Below are 15,364 nucleotides of genomic sequence, written 5' to 3'. Positions count from 1 at the left end.
GGCTGTATCACCGCCTGGTACGGCAACTGCATCGCCCGCAACCGCAGGGCTCTCCATAGGGTGGTGCGGTCTGCCCAACGCATCACCGGAGGCAAACTACCTGCCATCCAGGACACCTACAGCACCTGATGTCACAGGAAGGCCAAAAAGATCATCAAGGACAGCAACCAAGCTGTTCACCCCCCTATCATCCAGAAGGCGAGGTCAGTACAGGTGCATCAAAGAGACTGAAAAACAGCTTATATCAAGGCCATCAGACTGTTAAATAGCCATCACTAGCACCTTAGAGGCTGCTGCCCTATATACATAGACTTGAAATCACTGGCCACTTTAATAAGGGAACACTGGTCACTTTAATAATGTTGAATTATTTTTCATTACTCATTTCGTGTATATACTGTATTCTATTGTACTGTATCTTAATCTATGCCGCTCCGACATTGCTCGTCCAAATATTTATATATTCTTAATTCCATTCCTTTATTTTGGATTTGTGTGTATTGTTGTGAATTGTTAGATATTACTGCACTGTTGGAGCTAGAAACACAAGCATTTCGCTACTCCTGCAAAAACATCTGCTGAACACGTGTATGTGACCAATAAAATTAGATTTTGAAGAGCAAAAGGAATGTGCATTGTGGCTCGCGAAATTATCGATGCGTTACGTGGACAGCTTTGATTTTCGTAACAGGGCACTGGTAAAAGGTGTTATCTCTGGCATCCCGTTGGACATTGATAATCAATATCTCAGCCTGTAAGTAGTAGTTAATGTATGTATGACCCGTATGGTGGATGAGGGAAAAATTAGAAAAGTACATCTGTATTACTGATGTTTGATGAAGAGTATCTCCCAACCCATGTAAAGTTGGGATATATAAGGTACGCCGTGAGTTTTTCTGCAAAACCTGCTGAAATGCAAGACGTGTAAAAAGTTTGGCCATGTGTCAAGTGTTTGCAGATGGGAGGAATATGTTATTGAAGAGTCTGTGAATGTAAAATGTTGCAACTGTGGTGGTGATCATTTTCCCTGAGTGCCCTGTTAACATGAAAGTCAAGAGGTCGAGGTGTCAAGGATCAGGGCTGTCCAGCTGATCTCCTATGTGGAGGTGGTAAAGAGACTCGATTGGGCAAGTGGCGACAGCGCTGAAGAGATGGTGGTGATGCTCCACAGCCCATTATAAATGTTCCTTGTCAGTCAATAGACCTGGATACACTCATTGTGAAGGTGTATTTTGTAGTGTTTATTGGCACTGTTATAAATTCTATTCTTCAAGTGTCCAAGAAGTCCAACAAGCTTGACATCATTGTGTCTGCGGCCGAAAAAGTATTTGGGGTTTCAAGAGTTCACAGCAGAAGCACTGCAAGGACTACTGTCTCTGGAAGATGGCACAATTCTCCTTGTGAGCCTGTGTAGGAACCTGATGAAATGTTATTATATTTTTTTTTACAGAAAAGCAGGTTGATTTTGATTAGTTACATTTTCTTTATCGTTTTATATGAATATTTTTCACACACATTTTTTCCTTTTTGTGGATCCTTATTATCCACCCGTACAGTAGGTGGCGGCATGCACATCCAATTGTTGCGAACGCCGTTATACCAGAGAAGAAGGAAAACAAGGTTCTGAGAAGTACAGTGGGTTCTTGTTAAAAATGGTAAGAGTTAAGGTTAGGGTATGGTTAGGGTAGGGGTTAAGGTTAGAGTTTAGGGCACAGACGTCCCAAAGATATCGGATAGGGCTAACCAGTACAGGGACAACAGCGCGCATTCGTGTACTGTTTCTTTAAATGCGTAATTTTGCTCTGCTCATGCTCGGAGCTTTGTCCAGGAGTTTCCCTGTCGAAAACCAGCTGTGCGAGTATCATCACGTAAGGAGGGGAGTCGTGTTGTTATTCATCGGTGAATATCGCTTTCTCTGACAAGGATTACCATTTTTTATGCAAATAAGCGTCCTTATCTTCAGTGAAGGGGTCTAAACTGAAAGTGGGAAAAAGCGGAACGGAGAACGGTCAACTTGATCTATTTGTCCGGGTTGCTGCATTCTCCACCGCAGCGAACAACATCCACAACCGATTCTTGCAATGGAAACTGGGATCCAGAACTAACATCCCAGGATCAATCCTGTGACCTTTTATTTTCTTCCAGTTTTTCGGGAAGCATTAGGATGGTGAACTTGAAAATTGCTTGGAAAATACTTAATTTAGAATACAACTTAGAAAACACGCCGATTTTCTTTGGTTTTTAAAATGGCTTCTTAGCCTCTGGGAATAACGCTGTGAGCATTCATTAACGTTAGTTCAAGAAAGTTTAATAGGAGTGCATAAAGTCAGTACACATTTGCAGGCTTTGTTGTCTGAGGAGAGATGCTTTAGTTGCGGAACTCCAGCAATATGCTCAGACTCAGCTATGTTTCTATAGCCAATAAATAAGCCAATTTGAATGTTTGAGTGTATTTAGCTTCATGGCTAGGCTATCCCACGCCTACACCAAACCTTTGCTCACAAAGTATTTATTACCGATAAGTGACATTTTAATTGAGTCACTCAATCTGTGAATAAGGGAGTCTTAACCAGAAAAGGAGACCTTTACCTGTTTCTAAAGTAAAATGGGAGGGGACTGCCGAGGAATGCATCTATGCACATGGACTAGATATCCAAATATGCGACCCCAGGACATCAAAATATATTTGGGGGCATTCCTTATGCTGTACTTGGTGTTTTACACCGAAGCCACAGTCTCCAAGTCCTGTGATAAAAATTGCTTTTCTGGGAAATGCATCAATGGAACTTGCGTCTGTGACCAAGGATGGGTTGGAGCCCAGTGTCAACACTGTCAGGGAAGATTCAAGTAAGTATCCGCAAATATACTGTTTCAAAGTAACATTCTAATACTTTCTAACCAGTGTTCAAAGACAAAGTCTACTTTCTCTTACGCCTGCTACGTTAAGTTAAAGTCCACTAGACATTATTACAACCTCGCTCGGTCGGAAGTAGCCTATTATTGACTTGCAGCTAATCAAAGACAGACCGTACGGTATGAAGATAGGCTAAAGCTGCTTCTCCAATACATGTCATGGCGACGTTGGCAAGCTAAGCTGATGCGTAGAAATACGTCATCGTGTCTATAAAGGTCGTCTCGCGCCCAATTGCGCATGTGTAGGCCATCAAATCACAGGCACTCCTTCGATATAAAGTTGTTTTTGACGAAAATTAAAACGTGTCCGTTTGTCACTTTCACAAGGGTGGAGTAATAACATGTTCAAGTACTTAAGACATTGGCTCGAATCTAGGTTGTGCCTTTTAGATTTCGAGAAAATTAACAACTAAAGGAAGAATTTTTCACCTTTCTCATTGACTTTTCAAACCCTGGCCTGGTTTATTTCACAAGCGTTCCCGGAAGTCTCGCGATGTTGCTCCTCTGGGTTTAGAAACTATGCGCGGATGCTTATGAATCACCAAAACAATATCAAGAGCCGTGACACCTTAACCCCGGCGCATTCCTTTGTTATTGCTCTCTGCCACGCTACAATATAAAGCCTTTACATTTCATTCAAGGGTGGTAATTGTACAAATGATTATCTTTGTGGATTCATATCGATTTCCCAATCAAATATCCCTGGCAACAGTCACCTTAGACTCAACAGACAAATATACAGTATGTAATGGACAGTAGACTAAGCCATGTTGTTTTTGTGGTCCTTGTCGTTGGGGCTTGCTATTGCTGGCAATTCATGGCTGACTACCTGTATAGATCGAGTGGAAAATAGTGAATTCCTACTCAATGTTAAGTGTTGTGATTGCCAGTGTTAGGGAAGTTACTCTGAACGTATAGTTTACCAAGCTACCAATTACTTCACATTGGAAGAAGTTAAGCTACCCTTTAAAAAATATTAGTTTACTTAACTAAAGTTACTTTGAAAAAATTGTTCACTACATCCAAACTACTTAATGATGAAATATCATTTCTAAATCTGAAATTTCGTAGACTACAAATTGCAATCAATCTGTTGTTAGTTTTTGTGTTTAGTCGGCTAAATTACACTATGTTTCAAGTGAGATTGGTAGGTCTAATGCCGAAAAAGAAAGGACATTTTCTGGCATAAAATGTAGTGTGTAGTTCAAGTAGTTAGCAACACCGCTATATGGTGAAAAAACGTTATGAACTACTGAAAACACAACCAAGATTTGAATTTAGTTCAACAACCACCAAGCTACTGCAAAATGTAGTTACATTACCTGTTGAACTATGTAGTTCACTACTCCCAAACACGGGTGATTTGATAATGAACACATTACTTATTGCTTGCAGATTGAGTTTGTGTGTGTAAACTATATTATAACTGGTCCACATGATTGGAAATAGTGAATATGTAGGCATATTTGATTATGATCAACCATCCCTGAGTCAGAGTTGCTTTAGGGGAGGGTCTACTGATTTTTTCCCCCTTTAGTACAGGCCTTGATTTGATGGCCTGTATTGGCCTAATGTGAGGAGCTGAGGTCACCTCCCCTCTTGTCAGAAGGGAATCAGCACCTTAATGCCATCATGCAGCTACTTTCACACCTTGACCATCTGTCAACATCCTCAGGACTCGCAATTTAAAAGAAAAGGTAGACACTACTGGGTCACACTTGTCAAATCTGGGTTGAATTGGGTTAAAACCTGCATGTCCATCGGGATGCAAATAACAGCACATTTTAATCCCTTAGATTAAATCTATTCAGGAAATTGGTCACACTTAACCTTAAATTTCCCAGGCAGATGTGGTTACATGGAATTTATTTTTATTTGATGCACTAAATTAGCAACAGGTGAAGTCCTTTCATACAAAGTTGTGGAACTATTTCAGTGCTGCAATATTACTTAGGCCTATCTGCATTACTTTGTAACTACTGGTAAATAAATAATTACTGTCATATTTCTAAAATACCAATCATATATATATATATATATATATATATGAACTAAAGACAACTTAATCTACTAATCAAGTCTAATATAAATTTAATCCATGTTCAGCAGAGGATATTCTTTACCTCAATCTTTTGAGATTTTAAGGGTCATGGATCCAGTTTTATGTGGGACTAGTAATGTTTTTTGGAGGGTAAATGGGGATGTGCAGGTAGGATGGTTAAAAATAGTGTATTGCCAGGTCATGTGAGAATGGGGAACTAGATCTAACCTGAGTGTGGGGCACTGAAGAGGGATTTTAGGCAGCAATTTAGAAACAACTTCTCTGGTTTTAAACAGCCTATGTGGCATTGATATGAGTCAGAAACATTCATTCTAGTGTCAAAATGTACTACAAAGTGTAAATAGGAAAATGTTGGTGATAAAGTCAGTCTCATCTAAAACTGAGTTTTGTGAGTATGTTGGTGATAAAGTCAGTCTCATCTAAAACTGAGTTTTGTGAGTATGTCACAATTTACTGGAAGTTTGAGTATGGATTACCCAGTGCCGACTAACACGAGAGAAGCAGCTGTGCTGATTGCGCTTTATCAGCTGCGCACACTATATCCAATCATAGCAGCCAGAAACTCCAGATAGTGAGACAGACCTGCCCATTACGCGGCGCCTCATGTCGCCCATGTTATGTTGAACTCTTGGTCCTAGGCCCTTTATGAAGTGGCCACATGCTGATTGATGTGTTTTGATAGTGTAAACCACTTAAGTTTGCCACTTTTTGGGGCAAAATTTGAATTGAGACAATCAGAGCGCACTTGTATCCAAACTGCAACCGCATTCGGGAACATCTCATGTCCCCCGCAACCTGTTTTGTAACATGATTCCCTATGAAACACTGCCAGACAAACGTGCACACACTAGTAATAGATAGTGTGAAAGTTGTAAGAAACAAAACGGCACACATTGCCACTCGCCAGTGACTTGATAAGCTGATTGTGGCCTGGATGCTCAATGTGCCTGCTAGCTACTAGTGGTTTTGGGCACTGATAAACAGTGTGTAACTTGTGATTTATTTACAAAAGTTTGACAGCTTGCAGATGAGGTTGTAGATGTGATGTTGTTCTCAGAAATCAGTCCTGAGCACGCAGCCAGACTTTCCCGACTCGATAGACTGTCTGAAGTGCACTGATTCGTTTTTCATGCACATTTTTTTAATACACCATACACCTTTGTTGGCTATGCTGTTGCTACGGTGACTTAGGAGGGACAAACAACAGTAATTGCCCAGGTACGATATGCAAACATAACACACTCAAATCAAACCACACCCCCAAGACAACTCTTGTTTAGCATTTCTTAATGAGCAATCTTCAAAACGAGGCCAAATCAGGAAGTTCAGTCGCCTTTTAATGAAGTGCCACCACCTGTGATTAAATTAAAGCTGGTCATTTCATCCCACTCAAACCCTTCAGTTTGTTTATCTTATCAACCAGAAGTGTTTTGTTCTTACCTTGTCTGATTTTTAAAGGGACAATCTGCACTTGCTACATCCATTTTTGGTTTTATAAATTAATTATATACCCATTGATTCTTAAAGAATATAACTTATCAATGCCTTATTAACTTTGTTCAACTGTCACACCCCACCAGTACCAAAAATATATAAGCGTGTTTTACTTCTATGTTTGTAAACATTGTAAATGTAAAAAAAAATATACACTTTAGCTTCAACATGGTTACAACTATAATATGGATATCATGCATGGTCAGACCTTGCATCCATAGCTCTGTGAATTTGAGTTGTTTCATTTCTCCAGACCCATCACTCAGCGGTGACCGCTTTGTTATTGTTTCAACTTCGGATTGGCCCTTTAATGTCCATGCTGTCTGTATTAAGTTCTAAAATGGACCAGATTTGAATGCCATAAATGGCAAGTGTACCTGTCTGGAATCCAGTATAATTAATTGGACAATAACGGGTTCATTATCAGTGTCAAATAGTGAAGTTGGAAGGGCTCCCGAGTGGCGCAGCGGTCTAAGGCACTGCATTTCAGTGCTAGAGGCGTCACTACAGACCCTGGTTAAATTCCAGGCTGTATCACAACCGGCCGCGAATTGGAGCACAATTGGCCCAGCGTTGTCTGGATTAGGGTTAGGCCGTCATTGTAAATAAGAATTTGTTCTTAACTGACTTGCCTAGATAAATAAAGGTGAAATAAATAAAAAGTGCACAGATGCTGTGKGAGGTTCTAAGTGCCAATCAAAGAGAGAACGAAAGATGCATTAAAAAGAAATTGTTGTGCATCACATCAGCGGTTCGATTGTTTTCAGCGAATCATCTCACCTGTGGATGGCATACAATGTCAGGGGGAAATCGGAGTTTAGCAGAGTGGAAACAGCTTGCTGTGTTGGTCTATTGATTTAGTTATCTGTGATTCTTTTATGGCACTGCGGCCCCTCTAGTCTGTTTCCCTGAGTGTGACTGTCTGACTCCCACAGGCTGGTTGCTGCAAATKGATTCAGACAGGCAGATTACATCTTGCAGTTCCACCCATACATTAATTATTCACACAAACAAACAGTTACAACCCAGATGCTGCCAAAACCAAAATGCAGACTATGAGCACTTGTAGGCATCCTAAATAAAAAAGATGCTTGCTCATAATCTTACAGCGTGGTAGAGGTCAAATTTAAGTTTGTTGTTTTGAATGCAGAACTGAAAAAATGTCTTTCTCTCTGACAGTTTTACTGTCAATGAAGGACTTTTGTTATTTTATTCTCTGTCTTGTTATATGAAACAGTGAGGGTTACGAGTGGACATAAAGTTGAGGAGATTGTATTCAGACCCCTTGACTTTTTCCACATTTTGTTACGTTACAGACTTATTCTACAATGGATGAAACAATTTCCCCCTTATCAATCTACACACAATACCCCATAATGACAAAGCAAAAATGTTTTTTTTGACATTTTTGCTAATCTATTCAAAATAAAAAACAGAAATACCTTATTTACATAAGTATTCAGACCCTTTGCTATGAGTATCGAAATTAAGCTCGGGTGCATCTTGTTTCCATTGATCATCCTTTAGATGTTTCTACAACTTGATTGGAGTCCACTTGTGGTAAATTAATGATTTGGAAAGGCACACACTTGTCTATATTAGGTGCCACAGTTGACAGTTCATATAAGAGCAAAAACCAAGCCATGAGGTCCACGGAATTGTCCGTAGAGCTCCGAGACAGGGTTGTGTTGAGGCACAGATCTGGGGAAGGGTACCAAAACATTTCTGCAGTATTGAAGGTCCCAAGAACAGGGGCCTCATCATTCAAAAAATGGCCAAACTGAGCAATTTGGGGAGAAGGGCCTTGGTCAGGGAAGTGACCAAGAACCCAATGCTCACTCTGACAGAACTCCAGAGTTCCTCTGTGGCCATGGTTGTCATTCTGGAAGGTCTTCCCATCTCTGCAGCACTCTACCAATCAGGCCTTTATGGTAGAGTGGCCAGACGGAAGCCACTCTTCAATAAAAGGCACATGACAGCCCGCTTGGAGTTTGCCAAAAAGCACCTAAAGAAGATTCTCTGGTCTGATGAAACCAAGATTGAACTCTTTGGCCTAAATGCCAAGCATCACGTCTGGAGGAAACCTGGCATCATCCCTACGGTGAAGCATGGTGGTGGCAGTCAGGATCAAGGGAAAGATGTAGGGAGCTTGGTACAGCGAGATCCTTTATGACAACCTGCTCCAGAGTGCTCAGGACCTCAGACTGGGGCGAAGGTTCACCTTCCAACAGGACAACAACCCTAAGCACACAGCCAAGACAGCTCAGGAATGTCTTCCAGGCAAGTCTCTGAATGTCCTTCAGAGGCCCAGCCAGAGCCCGGACTTGAACCCGATTGAACATCTCTGGAGAAACCTGAAAATAGCTGTGCAGCGACCCTCCCCATCCAACCTGACAGAGCTTGAGATGATCTGCAGAGAAGAATAGGAGAAACTCCACAAATACAGGTGTACCGAGCTTGTAGCGCCATACCCAAGAAGACTCGGGGCTGTAATCGCTGCCAAAGGTGCATCAAGAAAGTACTGAGTAAAGGGTCTGAATACTTATGTAAATGTGATATTTCCGTAAAAAAGAAATTAACAAATGTGAAAATGTATTTGAAAAAGACTGGTTTTGTCATTATGGGGTATTGTGTGTAGCTTGATGAAGGAGAAAAACATTTAATTAATGTTTGAATAAGTCTATAATTTAACAAAATGTGGAAAAAGTCAAGGTCTGAATACTTTCTGAATGCACTGTATACTCCCACACTTTACTTTCCTCTCCCTTTATCTCTTTCTCAATTTCTTTCTTTCTTTAATCAAGCTAGAGCTAGTTGCACCAACAACCTATTTCTCCTGTTTTTTAAAGTGGTTGATGGGGGTGAATACAGCACTGGTATATTGTGCACTTAGCGAGGGATAATAATGTGCTTCTCTTTCAAAGGAAACTTGTGATATGGAGGATTCAAGGCCTCTGTTCTTTTAAACTTGCCTTTTTAAGACTTTCCTAATTGGAATTTTCCGGACTCTCATCCCATTACAAACATGCTGAGTGCATTCATTTAGTTCATTTATTTCCCAAGCAGCACTTGCTGGTGTCATGTGCACTGAATTAATCRAACATTGTACAAGTCATTGAACTCTGAAGAGAAGATTCAAGTATTTGTAAATCTCTATAGAAGCTGTACTTGCCTACAGATAAGGTCATTCCCACTAGGAATAAAATCCCAGTTAGACAAAAATATGAGAATCACAAAGTTATGGACACAATGTCAATCAGAGCATCCTGGGAAGGAAGAACATACAGTATCTAATTAAGGAGCTTAGATATTTCTACTTCCCCTCATCTCCCTCTCTCCATCCCTTCATCTCCCTCTCTCGCTCCATCCCCTCATCCCCCTCTCTCCATCCCCTCATCTCCCTCTCCATCCCTTCATCTCCCTCTCTCCATCCCCTCATCTCCCACTCCATCCCTTTATCTCCATCTCTCGCTCCATCCCCTCATCCCCCTCTCTCCATCCCCTCATCCATCTCTCTCCATTTCTTATCTGTATTTCTAGAAGTTGTTGTAAGCTGACTAAGCTCTGAGGAGCACCATGGACACTGCGATGTAGAGACAAAATGAACACGTATTACAATCTGTATTCTTTGCTGCATTTCCCCCATCTAGTCTATTTTCATTTGTTGCTCCTCAGTCTGTCAAGTCCTGATGTGCTTGTCTATAACTTCACTTGGGGTGTGGAATTTGGAAATGGATCAGAGCGTGCAAACTGAATCTAGTGAGCTCATCCAAATGTAGACAAGAAGGGGAATGAAGTGTCCTAAACATGAAGGCCTTCTTTCCTGCACGGACAGACTGAACAGCTCTGAGAGGGGTAAATGGGTGAAGGCTTTGAGAACGAAGTGATTGTACAGTTGCTTTGAGACCATGACACTGTATTTATAGAGCAGAGAACATCAAGTACTTCTTTTTACACGGCCTCACTTAGTTTCCTCTGCATCCAAACCCTCTAGGGGTGTCCTGAAAATGGTGTCACATATAGAGACTAGGTGGTGGGAAACAGCACTGCACAGAGCAGACTGAAAGAGAACTACTGTACATGTGTGCATGCAAAAAGTACAGTAACATTACTGGACCCTGCTCACCTTATATTGGTCAATACTCTTTGTTATCAGGATGGGATCTCTGAATATGGACACAATTAGGGCCTCTAGATTTATACAGACATATGAGACCTTTTAAATGAGAATGGTCTCCTCACAAATCCCCCAGAGCTCCTCCCACTAGAACACATTATATAAATGCACTATATTGTATTGGGTTGCTGTGTGTCTTTTAATACTATACATACTGTAATGTACTGATATTATAAAAAAAAAACTCATGACATCGTTCATTTGTGGTCAGTAAGAGACGGCTATGATGTGGTGGACTGAACCACTTGTTCAGTCTCCCGTATCCCAGTCATCATCTAAATATTCGGTCCTCCAATAGGATTAACTGTAAAACAACATGATATTAAAGAGCATGTCCGATATAAATATAGCCATGTTGGTTTGTCATCCCGATGGATCAAGATAATCTGCTCTCCCAGCATCATCAACAATGAAGAAAATTCAAATAGACCCAGGTTACATTTAAGTTGAAACCAACCTTGATGTCTGACCAGTTTGTACTGTAGAAATGGCTTGCCTGTCCCAGGTTGATGGGTGGTGTCTGTTCCAGTGTTCATGTGTGGAGGGAGGGAATGATTGAGGGAGGGAAGGAAGTGGTAGGAGTCTAGTTCTCACAGGCGTAGCCTACATATTTTGTTTGTCTGAGAACACGGGAGTGACCTCTTACATCACCAAACATGTGTTTGTCATACAGCACTGTGTGTGTGTGTGTGGTAATTTATGCATGTTTAAGCCTCAGGCGGGGTACAGCTGACGGCTGCTATGTTTTTGTGCACAGTGAACTAAAATAGCCTACGTGTGGAGCTGAGCTGTGTGTTTAAAGGGTAGGGTGGGGGAGGGTTGGATGGCCATCTGTCCAGAGAGCGCGTTAATCCTGCTATGATGAGAGCGAGGGCCTTGTCTCATGTAAGAACACACACACACACACACACACACACACACACACACACACAGAGTTCCAAATGCATGTGTGTAACACATGACTCATGCCCTCCCTGTTTTCCCAGAGACTAGAAAGCCTTGAGGTACCAACAATGTCACTCTCTTTTCTATAACCATCACCATGGGATTGTCATGGAGAATGAGAGAATGCTTGTTGTGATTTGGAAAGTGGAACAATGTGGTCTGCTTTCTTTCTAAGTTGTTTTAATCATTGCTTGTTTCCATCTCTGTTGAGTATACCCACTGCCTTTTGGTGGTTGTCATTCTACAAATGTAGATATAGAAATACAATTGCAACACGTATATACAACGTCTTCAGGAAGTTTTCATACCCCTTGACATTTAGTTGTGTTACGACCTGAATTCAAAGTGGATTAAATATATWTTTTTTCTCTCACCCATCTACACACAATGCTCAATAATGACAAAGTGAACATGTTTTTTGAAATTTAAGCACATTTTGAGGGGAAATTAAATGCAGATATATCTCATTTTCGTACAGTACCAGTCAAAAGCTTGGACACACCTACTCATTCCAGGTGTTTTCTTTGTTTTTACTATTTTCTACATTGTAGAATAATAGTGAAGACATCAAAACTATGAAATAACACATATGGAATCATGTAGTAACCAAAAAAGTGTTAAACAAATCAAAATGTATGTTTGTTAGAAATCCAGGGGATAAAAACAAAAGTGTCAATGTATGCTGATGACTCTAGTTTTTTCTTAAATCTGCAATCTGTATCCCTGCACCGTCTCGTTGAAGATCTGGATCACTTTTCCAGCCTCTCAGGATTAAAACCTAGTTTTGACAAGTGTACCATATTACGTATTGGATCGTTAAAAATAGTGTTTACACTACCTTGTAGTTTACCAATAAAAGGGGCGGATGGTGAAGTAGACATACTTGATATTCACATCTCAAAAAATATATATGAACTTACCACAATTAATTTCAATAGAAATTTAGCAAAAATAGATAAGATTCTGCAACCATCAAGAGGTAAATACTTTTTATGTATGTACTATTTATGCAATATCACATTGATTAACTCTTTGGTCCTATCACAGTTTACTTACTTACTAATGGCACCGCCTACTCCAGATGACTCTTAAACATTTTTTTTATTTTTATTTTTATTTWTTTTATCATATGAGCAAGAAATATTTCGTTTTATTTGGAGTGCTAAGCCAGACAATTAAACGTGCCTATTTATATAATGAATATGAGTTTGGGGGGCTAACATTATTAAATAATAAAGCTAGAAACCTCTCATTAAAAGCTTCACTCATACATAAGTTATACTTAAACTCAAATGGTTCTCCCAGTAGATTATTAAGAAATACCCATTTTTTTGCCTTTTTGCCTTAATCAGATTACAATTGATCATTTCTGACTAATTGAAAATGAAATTTTGTTTGAAGTATTCCTTTCTTAAACAAGCTGTACAAAGCTGGTTACAATTTCAGTTTTATCTTCCAGAAAAGATGCAACAAATGTTATGGTTAAACTCAAATATACTGATTAATAAAAAAACATTCTTTATGGAATAAAAAAAAAGGTATTATATTTATTAATGATACATTATGAATAGAAACGGAGGAGTTATGTCACATGCAGTTATCGAAAATATTTTGGAATATCTGCTCAATCCAAACGTACAACCAACTGATTGCAGCACTACCACAAAAATGGAGGAGGCAAGTGGAAAAGGGAGAAGATAGGCAACTTGTTTGCCTGCCAGATATAAAAGATACAAATTGTCTGAAAGGAACTGGCATAAATAGAAAAATATACCAGTTTCATTTGAGGACAAAAATGTTGACAGCTGCGCCATACAGGTTGCAAAATAAATGGGAGGAGTTTTTCGATGTACCGATTCCATGGCACATGGTTTATGAACTGGTACAAAAAACTACACGTGATTCAACACTTCGAGTTTTTCAATTTAAATTATATAACATTCTTGCCACCAACAGAATGTTATATATGTCATATATACAGTGGGGAGAACAAGTATTTGATACACTGTCAATTTTGTAGGTTTTCCTACTTACAAAGCATGTAGAGGTCTGTAATTTTTATCATAGGTACACTTCAACTGTGAGAGATGGAATCTAAAACAAAAATCCAGAAAATCACATTGTATGATTTTTAAGTAATTAATTTGCATTTTATTGCATGACATAAGTATTTGATCACCTACCAACCAGTAAGAATTCCGGCTCTCACAGACCTGTTATTTTTCTTTGAGAAGCCCTCCTGTTCTCCCACTCATTACCTGTATTAACTCCACCTGTTTGAACTCGTTACCTGTATAAAAGAACCTGTCCACACACTCAATCCAAACAAGACTCCAACCTCTCCACAATGGCCAAGACCAGAGAGCTGTGTAAGGACATCAGGGATAAAATTGTAGACCTGCACAAGGCTGGGATGGGCTACAGGACAATAGAAAAAACACTTGGTGAGAAGGCAACAACTGTTGGCGCAATTATTAGAAAATGGAAGAAGTTCAAGATGACGGTCAATCACCCTCGGTCTGGGGCTCCATGCAAGATCTCACCTCGTGGGCATCAATGATCATGAAGAAGGTGAGGATCAGCCCAGAACTACACGGCAGGACCTGGTCAATGACCTGAAGAGAGCTGGGACCACAGTCTCAAAGAAAACCATTAGTACACACACTACGCCGTCATGGATTAAAATCCTGCAGTGCACGCAAGGTCCCCCTGCTCATGCCAGTGCATGTCCAGGCCCGTCTGAAGTTTGCCAATGACCATCTGGATGATCCAGAGGAGGAATGGGAGAAGGTCATGTGGTCTGATGAGACAAAAATAGAGCTTTTTGTCTAAACTCCACTCGCCGTGTTTGGAGGAAGAAGAAGGATGAGTACAACCCCAAGAACACCATCCCAACCGTGAAGCATGGAGGTGGAAACATCATTCTTTGGGGATGCTTTTCTGCAAAAGGGGACAGGACGACTGCACTGTACTTGAGGGGAGGATGGATGGGGCCAGTATCGCAGAGATCTTGGCAACAACTCCTTCCCTCAGTAAGAGCATTGATGATGGGGTCGTGGCTGGGTCTTCCAGCATGACAACGACCCGAAACACACCAGCCCAGGGCAACTAAGGAGTGGCTCCGTAAGAAGCATTTCAAGGTCCTGGAGTGGCCTAGACAGTCTCCAGACCTGAACCCAATAGAAAATCTTTGGAGGCGAGCTGAAAGGTCCGTATATTGCCCAGCGACAGCCCCGAAACCTGAAAGGATCTGGAGAAGGTCTGTATGGAGAGTGGGCCAAATCCCTGCTGCATGTGTGCAAACCTGGTCAAGAACTACAGGAAACGTATGAACGCTGTAATTGCAAACAAAGGTTTCTGTACCAAATATTAAGTTCTGCTTTTCTGATGTATCAAATACTTATGTCATGCAATAAATGCAAATTAAATACTTAAAAATTATTACAATGTGATTTTCTGGATTTTTTGTTAGATTCTGTCTCTCACAGTTGAAGTGTACCTATGATAAAAAATTACAGACCTCTACATGCTTTGTAGTAGGGAAACCTGCAAAATCGCGGTGTATCAAATACTTGTTCTCCCCACTGTATATATATATATATATATATATACTGCTCAAAAAAATAAAGGGAAGACTAAAATAACACATCCAGATCTGAATGAATGAAATATTCTTATTAAATACTTTTTCTTTACATAGTTGAATGTGCTGACGACAAAATCACACAAAAATTATCAAATGGAATCTCCTCTTCTGTGTGGTGTGGTGTTGT

The 15,364-nt window shown here is 40.3% G+C and overlaps 1 protein-coding gene across 2 annotated transcripts in view; it reads left to right on the top strand.

The window, feature by feature from the left end:
• Positions 1 to 1,629: 1,629 nt before the first annotated feature.
• The window catches only part of LOC111951590 (attractin-like protein 1), a 91,887-nt gene continuing 78,152 nt past the window's right edge, over positions 1,630 to 15,364 (top strand). For both annotated transcript variants that reach the window (XM_070434986.1, XM_023969757.3), the window contains exon 1: positions 1,630 to 2,847. In XM_070434986.1, the coding sequence (XP_070291087.1) occupies positions 2,606 to 2,847 (242 nt within the window). In that variant the 5' untranslated portion in view covers positions 1,630 to 2,605. The remainder of the gene's footprint in view (positions 2,848 to 15,364) is intronic.

The sequence above is a fragment of the Salvelinus sp. IW2-2015 genome, linkage group LG25 (genome assembly GCF_002910315.2).
Source record: "Salvelinus sp. IW2-2015 linkage group LG25, ASM291031v2, whole genome shotgun sequence".
Taxonomy (NCBI): domain Eukaryota; kingdom Metazoa; phylum Chordata; class Actinopteri; order Salmoniformes; family Salmonidae; genus Salvelinus; species Salvelinus sp. IW2-2015.
The sequence above is the reverse complement of the archived record's forward strand: the minus strand, read 5'-3'. Positions and strand labels throughout refer to the sequence as shown.